Consider the following 13,593-nt stretch of genomic DNA (forward strand, 5'->3'; position numbering starts at 1 on the left):
GCCATAGAGTTCAGAACCAAAGGGGACCACCAGATTATCTCTATCACAGGTCACCAGCACCACCCAGCATCTGCACACTAAACCAGCAACTGAAATTAGACAAAAGCCTGTGTCTGCTACTGGTGGACAATAGGAGGGACCAAGGTGCACCATTGTGTGAGACCTTTGGAGTGGATGGGAATTGATTGATAAAATACCCAGATGATCCCAGCAAATAACCCATATCCCTTGCTGCAGAGGAATGCTGAATCTACCAAGATCACTGGGAATCCAACTTGAGGGAGAATTCCTTCCCAAGGCCACATATGAGTACTGGTTAAATCCTAAGCAGGTGGTCAAGAATCAGCCATCTATTTAAGAGTGCATGAACCAGTGCTGATTAAGGCTATTAAAGCCAATGGCACTCAGTGCAGCTGCCGTAATTTGCCTGTATGGAACTTAGTGTAAAACCAGGAACTAAATCAGCCTACCTGTCCACCCAAGCACTTTGGTATTATTATTGCAGTAGTGTGCAGGCAACATGGGGGACAACAGCTTCCATTGGCCCCCACACAAAGTGTGGAGGGAACCTACTCCACATCCCTGGAAGAGATGAGGCCCCAGACAGAAGGGGCAAGGACAAGGGCATCCAACCATCCCCAGCCCATCAGCCCTCACAGCCAGGTGATTTAAAGGACCCAGGGCTCCAGCCGCTTCTGTTGCTGAAGTATAGTAGTGGTTGTGGCCAGGAGTCCCGGACTCCTTTAAATCACCGGGCCTCAGAGCAACTGCCCACTTTGCCCACTCCCTTTGCCCACCCTCCGCCCTCACAACATGCCCCCTACCCCCAGGGTGGGCCTGGGGGAACAGAAACTATGTAAAGGGCTCCTAAATATGTGATGATTAGGGTGAAGGGAAGAAATTGCAAGTATATGCTATCACTGCAGAAGTCTTGCAGGGTGGGGAAAAGAAAAGTGACTTTCACCCAGCCACAATGCTAGCACAAATTTACAAAACTTGCTGGTTTCCATGCCTTCAATTCTTCAAAAAGAAATAAGAGAATTCCCCCTTTTCTCATGCTGCCCATGTGTGCAAAATGCAGTTAAAGCTCTTAGCTGCAGGTAACAAAGTGTTTGAGTTTTGTGCTCTGGTTTTCTGTTTGGTGATGAAAATCTGTGAATTCCGGTTCTGATTGGGATAATAGGGTTGAAAAGTCAATGGACTCTGAAATGGAAAGATTCAGTGTTTTACCTTGTGAACTCTGAGCTTCCAGTAATAAGTCTTATTTATTTTATTTTTCAGAATGATGAAAACTTCTTAAACATTATCTATGAAGCTTATCTCTTCAGTGTGAGAAAGGCAGGCATCAAAAAGTCTATGTAAAAGAGAATTTTTAAATGAAATGTGTATGATTCCTTCAACTCCAATAAGAAGTCTCTCCTGCCAAGTGGCATTACATTGTTTAAAAGCTACTGCCATTAAAATCAATAAAATGAAATAAGTGGTCATAGACTTTTTAGATACACTTAAATATTTCTTGTTGGCAAGAACATGTTGTACTGAAAAATGCGTGGGTGGAAACTGCTTTCCTGGGGAAGGAGAGTAACAAAGCTAAAAGTTAATCACAAAATATCTTAAATTATTTTTCTTACATAGGCCTGTTGCTAGATGAATTACATTTCCTTCAGAAAGACTGTTTTCAGAGTTCATTTTTCTTTTTTTTTTTATTTATAGCTGTGATTATTCATGAACTAGATATTTAATGTATTTTTTTTCTTGGTAGATATTATCATTTCCATTATTCAACACTATTTCAAAATGAACAGTGCCCATTCCTAGCCACTATGTGGCAGTGTTGGACTGTTTCTAAGCATTTGAAGATCTTTTGGAGAAGGGTTGCTCTGTCACCTTTTCTTTTTAAAAAAAAAAAAAAAAAGTGACATTTTTCCTCAGATTTTTTTCATAAGAAAAATCAGTTGCTGTTTTGTCTTCACAGTATTTATAGCTGTTGAAATGGAACTCTGGGAAGTTTTTTAAAATTATAGAGTGACCCTTTTGTTTGTGACTATTCTTGCTGTTAATGTAGATATAGCACTAGCTTCATGGTTTCTGTGCTTCTGGAAATCATCTGCATAATCATAAGCAGTATGTAAACTGGTCAAGAAAACAGTTACTTGGTTTATAAGTCTTTTTTTAAGTATGTTCAAGAGCAGATGGGTCAGTGGTTTCTGTGATCCATTTATAAAGAAAATAAAATGGATTAGACAGTGTGCGCATTGGATTGATTTTACAACTACCTGGAATGAGTATTTAGTTCCAAAGGATCACTTGTCAAGTTGAAGCCCTGAACGTAATGCGCTTCTAAATTTGTACAGGAGTGAAGTAGATTACAGTAGTGAATGTGCACCAAATTCAAATGTGTTTACTCAATCAGAATAAATAAATAAAGGTGGTGGTTTTCAGTTCTCATACCATATGCCATTGAAGGATATGTGTAAAGCCATGGTTTTGTTCATAGTTCTTAAAGAAAAAAATCAGTCCCATATTTTCTTTTTTGTATTCTGTAATACTACAGTATAAAAATGATACTTTCTTACTCAGCAGAACTACATTTTTTGTGGTTTCAGAGCCAGATCTGATCATTGTAAGCTTTTACTGCTTTACTGCCAATAATTGAGAGGAAAATCCGCAAAGGCCTTGTCTATAGGGGCAGATATGTTCAGGATTACATACAGTGTATTTAAACTAATTATAGTTGACCAGCAACCCTATGTGCACAGTAATTATGGTAGTGGTTTTTTTTTTCCCCAGTTATGTTGTTTGGGAATGCTTAAGCTACACTGAACACCGCAATTCTTACACCAGTATAGGGATAAACTCATGTAACTGCCCTAGTAGACTGATAAAAGTTTCCCATGTAGGCAAGCCATAAGAGGACAAGGTGGATTCTGTTTCTTCTTCAAGGAATGTCCCCACAGGTGCTCCACTCTGGGTGTTGGTATGTCCTCATGCCCACGCCTGGAGACTCTTCCATAGCTGTGGTTTCCCATGCCATGCATGTGCAGAAGTGCCTCCTCGTGCTGTCTGGAACACAGACAGCTTGGGCTCCTCAGTTCCTTCTCTACCATCCTCAGCTGCAGACGAAGCATGGTCAGTCTCTGCAAGAGAATTTGGATTGTGTTAGTTAGCTTATAGCTGGTATTTAGCCATTCCCTATTTCAAGTTGCTCACCCTTGTTCTGCGTTACAAAAAAAAAACCAAACTGGTTTATTATGTTAAAGTGCTGCGTCACAACTATGCTGCTCTCCCCAGGCTTTAAGTGGTGCACCACATGCAAAGACACCATGCCCACTTCAGATGGCCATGCTTCCTGCATAAAGTGCCTTGGCGAAGGCCACCAGGTGCAATCGTGCATCCACTGTTCTAGCCTGATGGCCAGGGCTTGTCAATACCAAGTCAGCAGGCTAAAAACTTTTTAGCTCCAGACAAGCTGACTGCCTAGGACAAGGCTATGGGCAAGGACTCTGTGTCCTTCAGCCTCTAAAGGGTCTCCCATTGATGTGCTGGGTCTCTCTCCTGTGCATTCCTAGCCTCCAGCACCATCTGTGCAGGTCATGCCAGAAGAGAAAACTATTTTGGGCTCCCAGGCACCATCCCTGCCAGCACTGAACAAGCAGAGGCACTCCTTGCCAAAGTAGAAACATTGTGTTGATGTCATTGGCACCGGCGGTCCTGGTAGCACCTATGGCACTGACAAGCCCATCAGTGACCAAGGCCCAACAGGCTAGACCAGCAACAGTGTCTGTTCCACCTCCGGCATTGACACCCGCATGAAAGTGGCAGTGTTCGCACTCTCCGGAACTGGGTATATCACGTAAGAGCAGGGAAGACACCCCTCGCCATTCACGAGCATCGGGATTCGGAATGGCACTGTCACAAACATAGTGCCTCTGCCATGCCCTCTGCTCCGCAATATTTGGCACCAAAGGGCCTGGTGCTGGCATTGACACCAACCACACAGCACCCCAGTGCAGCACCGTCTTGGCATCACTCATCGTTGAGGCTGCCAGCTTCTCCATGTCTCTCACACTGGTTGTCATCATCCATCTCTTCTGACATCAGGCCTCCAACACCAGGCATACAGTCTGACGGTGCTAGTGTCTTCTCATTTCAACACTCCAGCCCAGTGCACCCCTGGCAGGATGTCCCACCTGTGTTGGCTACCATGCCATAATCAGAGCAGCAGTGGCCTTCTTGGCATGGGACATGGTGGCACCAGCACACTCAGTTGGCGCCATCATCTGTATCAGAGCCACGCCCACCCTCACTACGACCAACCACGGCACCATTTTCACAGTTGGTGAATCCCGGCACCATGAAATGACTGTCACAAGGGGTAGGGGCCTCCCCGCTACACCCCTTTTCTTCCTCACCAGATGACGTAGTGCTCACTCTGTCACACCCTGCAATGAATGATGCTAGGTCTTTCCAAGATCTTTTCTGCTGGGTGGTACAGTCCCTTGACAAGGACACGCAAGATGTCCTGGTGAAACAGTACCGGATTCCGCATACAATACAGCCCCTGTCATCCTCTAGGGTGTGTGGCAGACTGCTGCCTGTAAGCTGCAGGAGCCTGCAAGAAGGCAGATATACCAGCTGGTGAACCAATGCTTTTTTGTTCCCTGAATAAGTCCAATTAGGGGAGGCAGCTGCGGCTTTGTTAGGATTCAGCCACAGCTGAGTTTAATCAGCACCCATGGTCAGCTGAGGCCCTGGACTCCCTATAAAAAGCTCCCTGCTGGTAGCAGGGAGGAAGGTTTTGGAAGGTGCATCAGAGAGGTGAGAGCAGAGCAAAGCAAGGCGGTATCACGGGGAAGAGGTGGGTGAAACGGCCCAGGGTGAGGTTGTTTACATTGGGGCAGGGGTGAAGGCCCTGCTAGCTACCTTTTGTCCTCTCAGGGACCCTGGGCCAGAGTCCAGGGTAGAGGGCGGGTCTGGATTCCCCCTACCCTTCCCCAGAGGGTTACTCCACTGGAACAGGCGAGGGCCTGCAAGGGGACTGGCTTTATCCTTCCCACTCTGGAAGGGACTCTGGACTTGCCTATGATGGAGGTAGCTCACTGAGCGGAGATGCCTGCGTCATGGGTTCAGATGGACAGCAGTCTGATGGCTCTTGATAGGCACCGCGCATTGCACATCATGGTGTATCCCCTCAGGGGTGCATAAAGAATGGCAGTGAAAAGTTGAAAATTTACCATTTGACCACCAGCATCTTTGATGATGTCCTTCATTCAATGAAGGACTTCAGAACTACACTGCCCACCTTGGAATGTATATGACCCCCAGTTAAGCGAGCTTGATACTCACTTTATCAGCACCCTTGGGATCAGTTCCAATAGTCCCACCAACAACCTCACTTTGAACAGCATCAGAAACAGAAACCACAGCGCCAATGTTCTGGCAGACCACATCAGAGCCAGCAACCCTCAGCGCCCCACCCTCAACCTTCCAAACAGCAATTTTGAGGGTGAGGTTGAGAGTCTGATCTAACGTTCTTAACAGGGCATCACAGACACAACCATTTCACCACCATCTCAGTCCCTTTCTGTGCCTGCGGGATGTCATCACTGTGGACAAATGAGTGCTGGAATTGGTGGCATGAGGTTACTTCATCCCTTTTATTGCTACATCCCTACCCACCCCCCTACCCCATTCCTCTTCAGGGAGCCATCTCATGAGAATCTCGACCAGGAGTTTCAGCACTTCCTTCATTTAGGGGCATTCGAGCCTGTCCTCAAGGAATTCCAGGGCAGGGGGTTCTACTCCACTTACTTCCTCACCCAGAAGAAGAATGGAGACATATTTTGAACCTCAGACAACTCAACAAATGTCCTCTACAGGAGTTTCAGGATGGTGACCCTTGCTGTCATTATTCTGGCCCTGGACAAGAACAACTGGCTCTTGACCTATGGATGCATATTTCCATATCACCATCCACCCGGCTCACAGGTGCTTCATCTGCTTCACAGTGGGAAGCTCCCACTGCCACTATTGGGTCCTCCCATTTGGTCTTTCCATGATGCCACACGTATTCTCCAAGATTCTGGCAGCGGTGGCCACTAACCTTCATTGTCAGGGAGTTGTTATTTTTACCTGCGTGGATGACTGCCTCACAAAGGGACCGTTGCTCTCTAAAGTGTGACACATGGTTCATTTTACCATGCGCCTCCTGCTCAACCTGGGCTTCTGTATCAATTACACAAAATCTATGATCCATCCCACTCAGGTTCTGGAGTTCATGGCAACATCTATCTGCGCTCCTACTGCTACAGCTACCCTGCCTGTCCAAAGGTTTCGCACCCTGTGCAATCTCATTCAGGCAGTGTGCCTGTTGCCCACCACTATGGTGCATGCTTGCCTAGTGCCACTGGGCCATATGGCTGCCAGCACTCAGTTGATCAAGCTAGCCAGGCTTCATGTCCACTGCCTCTAGTCCTGGCTGGCCTTGTGCTATGCTCTGGTCAGGGACCCACTCTGCAAGACCATAGCTATTCCTCTTCAGGTCCTGGCTTCTCTTCAGTGGTGGACATACCCAGGCAATGTCCTCATCGGTGTGCCCTTTCATCAACCACCACTGTCAGTCACATTTACCACAGATGCCTCTCTACTTGGTTGAGGAGCATACCTTGGTCGTAACACAGTGTAGGGCATGTGGTCATTCACCAAACAAATGCTTCACATCAACCTGCTGGAACTTTGAGTGATCCACTATGCCTGCAAACATTTCCAACAGGTCCTAGCTGGCAAGTCGGTCAATATCCTTACCAACAACACAACCTGCATATATTACATCAACTGACGAGGGGGAGTTTGCTCACTGTGTTTCAGCACAGAAGCAATAAGATTGTGTACGTGGTGCATTTGACACTGAGTCAGTCCCATATCCACATATCTTTCTGGAGCTCTCAATGTGATGGCTGATACTCTCAGTTGCTTGTTCGTTGACCATCATGAATAGGAAATCTACACTGTTGCCCTCAACTGGGTGTTCCAACTGTGGAGCTACACTCCGATCTGTTCACCACCAGGGCCAAAAGGAAGTGCCACCAGTACTGTTCCAGAGCAGGGCTTGGGAGGCACTCTCTTAGGGATGCCTTTACCATTATGTGGAACACGCCACTAATGTATGTGTTCCCTTCCATTCCACTACTGCTCAAGGTCAGACAAGACTGATCCCTCTTAATCCTAGTAGACCCAGTGTGGCCCGGACACACTTAGTACCCTTACCTCTTTCGGATGTCAGTAGTAGCTCCTTATCCATTTCCTCCTTGCCACAAACTTCTGTCTCTGGACTTCAGCCGCACTCTGCATCCTGATCCCCTCCAACTGCATCTCCATGTATAGCTCCTTCATGGCTCCACAATGCTGAAACCACATACTCTGAGGAGTAAACAGAATACTTGTCAACAGTAGATGGGAATCTACATTCAAACCTTGCTTTTGTAAATGGCAGCAGTTTTCTCACTGGATGGACACACATCATTTGACGCCTCCTCATACCACACCTTTGCCCATCCTTTTAGACTGCCTACTGCCTCTGCATGTATCAGGCCTCGTTCTCAGCACAGTCTGGGTAAATGCCATGGCTCTAGTGTTCTTTCACCAGCCCAAAGATGGATTTTCATTCCTGGCCCATCCTATCACCAAATGTTTCCTATTGAGCCTTCAAAATACCTTTCCGTCAGTCTGCAACCCCCCAGTCCCCCTTTGGGACCTTAACCGTGTGCTTCACTGCTTTACTCAACCGCCCTTTGAGCCCTTGGTGACATACTCCGGGCTTCATCTATCTATAAAGGTCTCATTCCTCATGGCAATCCTGTCAGCCAGGCATGTGGGGGAGCTCACTGTCCTAATGGCCGAGCCTCCCTACATGGTCTTTATCAAACGTAATTACCTTGTGACCTCATCCCAAGTTTGTATCCAAGGTTCCCTCACCTTTTCACATGAAAGAAACTATCCACTTACCAAACTTTTTTCTGAAGCGGTATTCTGACCCAGCATATGCAGTGTGGCATACATTAGATGTTTGCCAAGCATTGGCCTTCTATATTGACCACCAAAAGCCATGGTGCATGTCTCCCAGGCTTTTCCTATCCTTCGAAGAGCAGTTCAAAGGCCTGCCTGCCTCATCTTGACACCCTCTCCAAGTGGGTTTTCTCCTGCGTCTGCACCTGCACTTCATCGTAGGGAGATGCTGGGTGCCATCACGGCCCTCTCAACCCAGGCCATGTCTTCCTCTACTGCCTTCCTCAAGAACGTACCCCTTACAGACATTAGTAGGGTGGCCCACGTGGTCTTCCAGTAATGTTTCCTCGGCACTATGTGCTCTCATCTATCATCACATCTTCCATCCAAGTGGTCCAAGCTCTGTCGTCCATTGAGGTAGTGACTGAGCTCCAAACCCTTATCCATTCTGTGACTACTGCTTAAAAGTCACCTAGAGTGGAGCACCCACAGGGGTATTACTCAAAGAAGAGGAAGTTCTTCCTCGAGTGTCCCCGTGGGTGCTCCACGATAGGTGTCGGGCTCGCCCCGGCGCCGCAGATCGGATCTTTCCAGCAGTTTCTGCCAGACCGCGCATGCGCCAGCGCACGCTGCTCCCTTGCGCGCTCCCGGCCACGTGCGCGATCCGGTCCCCGCTAGTTCCTTCTTAACCGCCATCGGCTGCAGACGGAATCCGCTCAGGCTGCGGCCAGAGTCAGCATATTTAATGTTTAAGTGTTTTTAGAGTTTCTTTTCAGTCTTTAAGTTAGCTTGTTATTTTTCTTATTGCAAAAAAAAAAAAAAAAGTATATAAAAGCCTTAGTAACAAGAGGAGCAGCGGAGGCCTGGGGACATAAAGCCATTAGGCCTCCTGCCGTGGCAGGCTGGGTCCGAGAGGGGAACTAGCACAGAGAAGGTGCTAAGTACCCTATTAACAACTCAAAGACTCACCGCAATGTCCTCTTCAGGATCCATGAAGTGTGAGTCATGCCGCGAAGCTATGCCGGCCTCCGATGGGCACAGTCAGTGTATTAGGTGCCTGGGGGAATCTCACGTCACCCAAAAATGCTCCTTCTGCGCAGAGCTCACGGCTAGAGCAAGGAAGGACAGAGAAATGCGGCTAAAAATGCTGCTCTTTGACAAGGCCCTCCAGCCAGACGTGCCGGAGCGGCCGCAACAAGAGGGACCCCCGGGGCCCATAAAAGGAAGGCGGCTTCCCTCACCCCATCAGTGCAAAAACGGAGGAAGCTCTCGCCAACCCGATCCCTGCCAGCAGCCACAGCGAGCGGGACGGGTGCAGCACATAGCCCCCAGCTGCAATCACAGACGAGCTGCGGCGGCGCGGAAGCGCACGTGGCAGAGGCTGAGCCTCCGATAATCAAACAGCCGGCCTGCACCGCAGGCAGAGCAGCGGCCAGGCAAGCGCCAGAACTGGCAGCACCGCAGCTAGCGGCACAGACCCCCGGGGCGCCGACGGTGCAGAGCTCGCAGGCACGCGGCCTGCAGGCGCCGGGGGAGACCACCCGCGCGGCACTGCAGCGAAGCATGCTGAGCGCGGCGCCGACAGAGGGGCCGAGATCCCTGGCGCGCAAAGGGGCGGAGTCAGCCCCACAGGGGAGGGGAAAGGCAGCAGAGAAAACCCGGTACCTCAGCCCTTCTCCAGACAGGGCTGCAGGGCTGCTCTCTCTAAGCCCTCCCCTTATGCTGCAAACTGCAACAAGGAGGCAGGGGTCTCCCCCAGTCTACCCTGAGCCTCCCTCCCCGTTCCTCCAGCCAGCCTCACCATGGCTTGGGCCACCCTCGCCTTTTCTGGGATTTGACCCCCTGGAGTACTATCACAAATCAGTCTCACCATTGTCGTAATCACCCAGACGATCTCGCTCCCCCAGATGCCGGGGGTATGCGCCTCGAGAGTGGTCCAGGTCTCCATCCCAGGAACCGTGCCCGTGTTGCCATGGTCGCCCCATCATGCGGGGCATAGACACCATAGGCATACCCCTAGGGACAGGTCCCCTCAGACGGTTCACTATCCCCGAGGGCAATCGCGGACGGGGACAGAAATGCAAATATCTCAGGGGGAGTTGATTCTGGAACCCCGAGATTTCCCCTCGCAAGCCTCCAGCGAGAAGATGTATCACCGTCAACAGGACCCAGAGGGATCCAGAGAGGCTTACCCTAGTGGTTCCTCTCTATCCTTCCCCGACGAGGTTACGGCCCCAGGGGACGTCCACCCCCCGGACGATCTCAAACAGTTCCAAGAGCTGTTTAAAAGGGTGGCCTTTACGCAAGGCATCCAAACAGCAGAGGTGCAGGAGAAGCACCATAAGCTCCTCAAAAACCTGAGACCTCCGGCCTCTTCCAAAATAGCTATTCCGCTCAACGAAGCAATTATGGAGTCCGTTACCACGATATGGCAGACCCCTGCGTCCGCTCCGCCTATAAACAAGAGAGCAGATAAGAAATACTTCGTCCCGGCGAAGGGCATGGAGTTCCTGTTCAGTCACCCACAACCAAATTCTCTGGTGGTGGAATCGTCTCAACAGAGGTCGAAAACTTCTCAGTACAAGACAGGGGGAGCGGACAAAGATGCCAAGAAGCTAGAGTTATTCGGCAGAAAGGTCTACTCCTCCTCTACCCTACTGTTGAGAATGGCAAATTATGCAGCACACCTAGCGAACCATAACTTTGACAATTACTCCAAGCTGACTTCCCTCATGGACTCGCTTCCAGAGGATAAGAAGCCGGTGCTGAAGACCATCGTGCAGGAAGGCTACGCAGCCTCAAGGACAGGAGTTCAGATCGCCCTGGACGTAGCAGATACGGCGGCACGCTCAACGGCTATGGCAGTGGTCATGCGCAGGGAATCCTGGCTTCAGACATCGGGTATCCCGAGGGATCTGCAGGCGAAGATCGTTGATCTCCCCTTTGACACACAGAAGTTGTTTGCTGAATCAACTGATTCGGTCCTTCATTCCAGTAAGGACTCAAGGGCTACTCTCAGAACCTTGGGGATTTATAACCCTCCATACAGGAAGAAAAAGTATTACCCTCAGCAAAGACGATACCCGTATCAACCCCAGCGTGCTCACTACCAAAGGGGCTACGAGCAAGGGCAGCATCAACAGCACCAACAGTACAGAACTCCCAGGCGACGTTCCCAACAGAGCCGTGCATCCTCGGGGCAGGGCCAAAGGCAACAAGTTTGACGGACAGATTGAGGGCTGCACTATCACTACCATCGCGCAATGTCATCCAAAGCTAATGTTCCATCATCACCTCCGACCATTCTACGCCCAGTGGCAAAAGATCACCACAGACAAATGGGTACTGGAGATCATCGCCACGGGTTACGCGATCCCCTTCCAGTCGCTCCCACCGCCACGACCTCCACCCAGGCCCCATCTAAAGGACGCCTGCCACGAAGCGAGACTCAAGCAGGAGGTGGACCATCTTATGCTTATAGGGGCAGTGGAAAGAGCGCCGGAGCAACTCCAAGGGAAAGGGTTCTATTCAAGATACTTCCTTACAGAGAAAAAAACAGGAGGCTGGAGGCCCATCCTAGATCTTCGAGGCCTCAATCGGTACTTGCGCGAACAACGCTTTCGGATGATCACAGTCGCCTCTATACTTACGGCACTGGACAATGGAGATTAGTTCGCAGCCCTCGACTTACAAGATGCGTATTTCCATATAACAATCCACCCGGCTCACAGACGTTTTCTCCGGTTTATGGTTGGCAAAGAACATTTCCAATACAAGGTTCTGCCGTTCGGCTTCTCCTCGGCCCCCAGAGTATTTACCAAGACCCTGGCAGTGGTGTCAGCCTACCTGCACAGACAGGGGGTGTTTATATTCCCATATCTGGATGACTGCCTACTGAAAGGGGCCTCGAAGGAAGAGGTACTACGCATGATACACGTTACAGCAGGCACATTCTCTTCGCTGGGCCTGGTCATCAACCTGGCAAAGTCAAAGATCGACCCCACACAGGACATAGATTTCATAGGGGCACACATAAACTCCATCACAGCAAGGGTTTATCTACCAGATGCCTGCTTTCGCGCCATTGGTTACCTCGTACAAGTCATCACCTTCAGCCCCACGGTGCCGGTTCTAATGTGCTTACGGCTGCTAGGCCATATGGCAGCAGCAACGTTCGTAGCACAGAACACCAGATTGCATATGCGCAGCATGCAGCACTGGCTGGCGAGCGTCTACAAACCGGCAGCACACACCGTCCGCAGGGTGGTGTCGCCCACGACAGAGGCGCAGATCCCTGCAATGGTGGGTGAACCCCAAGAACATGCTAACAGGGGTACCCTTTCATCAACCACAAATATTTATCTTTCTCACCACCGACGCCTCCCACATAGGGTGGGGAGCACACATGGGCGAAAAGGTGATGCAGGGACTGTGGTCCCCTACGGAACAGTCGCTGCACATAAATATACTGGAGCTCAGAGCAGTGTTCAACGCCTGCAAACACTTTCGAGACCATATACAAGGCAAAGTAGTTGGGATCAATACAAACAATACCTCCACCATGTTTTATATAAATCGACAAGGAGGAGCTCGGTCCCGTGCCTTATGTGCGGAAGCAGTCCACCTGTGGAACTGGTGCATCGCCAACAATATAACTTTGAAAGCCTCATATTTACCAGGCGCTCACAACGTGCAGGGAGACCAGTTGAGCAGGCACTTCGCACTCACACACGAGTGGCAGATCCATTCCGATCTGCTATGACCAATTTTTCATGCATGGGGGTTTCCCCAGATAGACCTGTTTGCCACTCATCGCAACAAGAAGTGCCCCCAATACTGCTCCAGGGCAGGACTGGGACGGGGGTCCCTGGGGGACGCATTCGCGATCTCATGGAAGGGCCCCCTGCTCTACGCATTTCCTCCCACAGTGCTCATCCACAAGGTCTTGCAGAAAGCCAGGAGAGAGAGAGCCCGCATGATCCAAGTAGTCCCAGCTTGGGATCGACAGCAATGGTTCCCCTTACTCCTGCACATGTCGGACCGCCCACTGATGCCCCTTCCGGTGGCGCCGGACCTGCTCACGCAAGCCCAGGGGTCTATAGTGCACCCACACCCCCGAGGCCTGCAACTGCAAGCATGGTTAATCCATGGCTCAGCTCCCGAGAGAGCACATGTACGGAGGGAGTGCAACAAGTCCTAGAAAGTAGCAGAAGGACTTCCACCAGGAAGACCTACAAGCAGAAATGAACTCGATTCACTGCATGGTGTTCTACCAAGCAATTAGCTCCACTTGCTGTGCCTATACCTGTAATATTAGAATTCTTACTGGACCTCAAGAGAGGCGGACTCTCCCTATCCTCATTGAAGGTCCACCTCGCCACTATATTGGCTTTCCGACACGAAGAGGAAGGGCCCACGGTGTTCGCCCATCCCATGGTTACCAGGTTTCTGAAGGGGCTGGTAAACCTGTACCCCCCTCAGAAACCGCTTCCACCTTCGTGGAGCTTGGACCTGGTGCTTAACGCGCTAACGGGACCACCGTTTGAACCCTTAGCCACAGTTTCCCTCCATCTCCTTACGATAAAGACG

At 50.0% G+C, this 13,593-nt stretch overlaps 1 protein-coding gene across 4 annotated transcripts in view; it reads left to right on the top strand.

The window, feature by feature from the left end:
• Positions 1–1,480, top strand: part of DCP1B (decapping mRNA 1B) — an 87,096-nt gene extending 85,616 nt beyond the window's left edge. For all 4 annotated transcript variants that reach the window (XM_075005933.1, XM_075005948.1, XM_075005954.1 and 1 more), the window contains one exon: positions 1,282–1,480. In XM_075005933.1, coding sequence (XP_074862034.1) covers positions 1,282–1,362 — 81 coding nt within the window. In that variant the 3' untranslated portion in view covers positions 1,363–1,480. The remainder of the gene's footprint in view (positions 1–1,281) is intronic.
• The last annotated feature ends 12,113 nt before the right edge of the window (positions 1,481–13,593 follow it).

The sequence above is a fragment of the Carettochelys insculpta genome, chromosome 1 (assembly GCF_033958435.1).
Source record: "Carettochelys insculpta isolate YL-2023 chromosome 1, ASM3395843v1, whole genome shotgun sequence".
Lineage (NCBI taxonomy): Eukaryota > Metazoa > Chordata > Testudines > Carettochelyidae > Carettochelys > Carettochelys insculpta.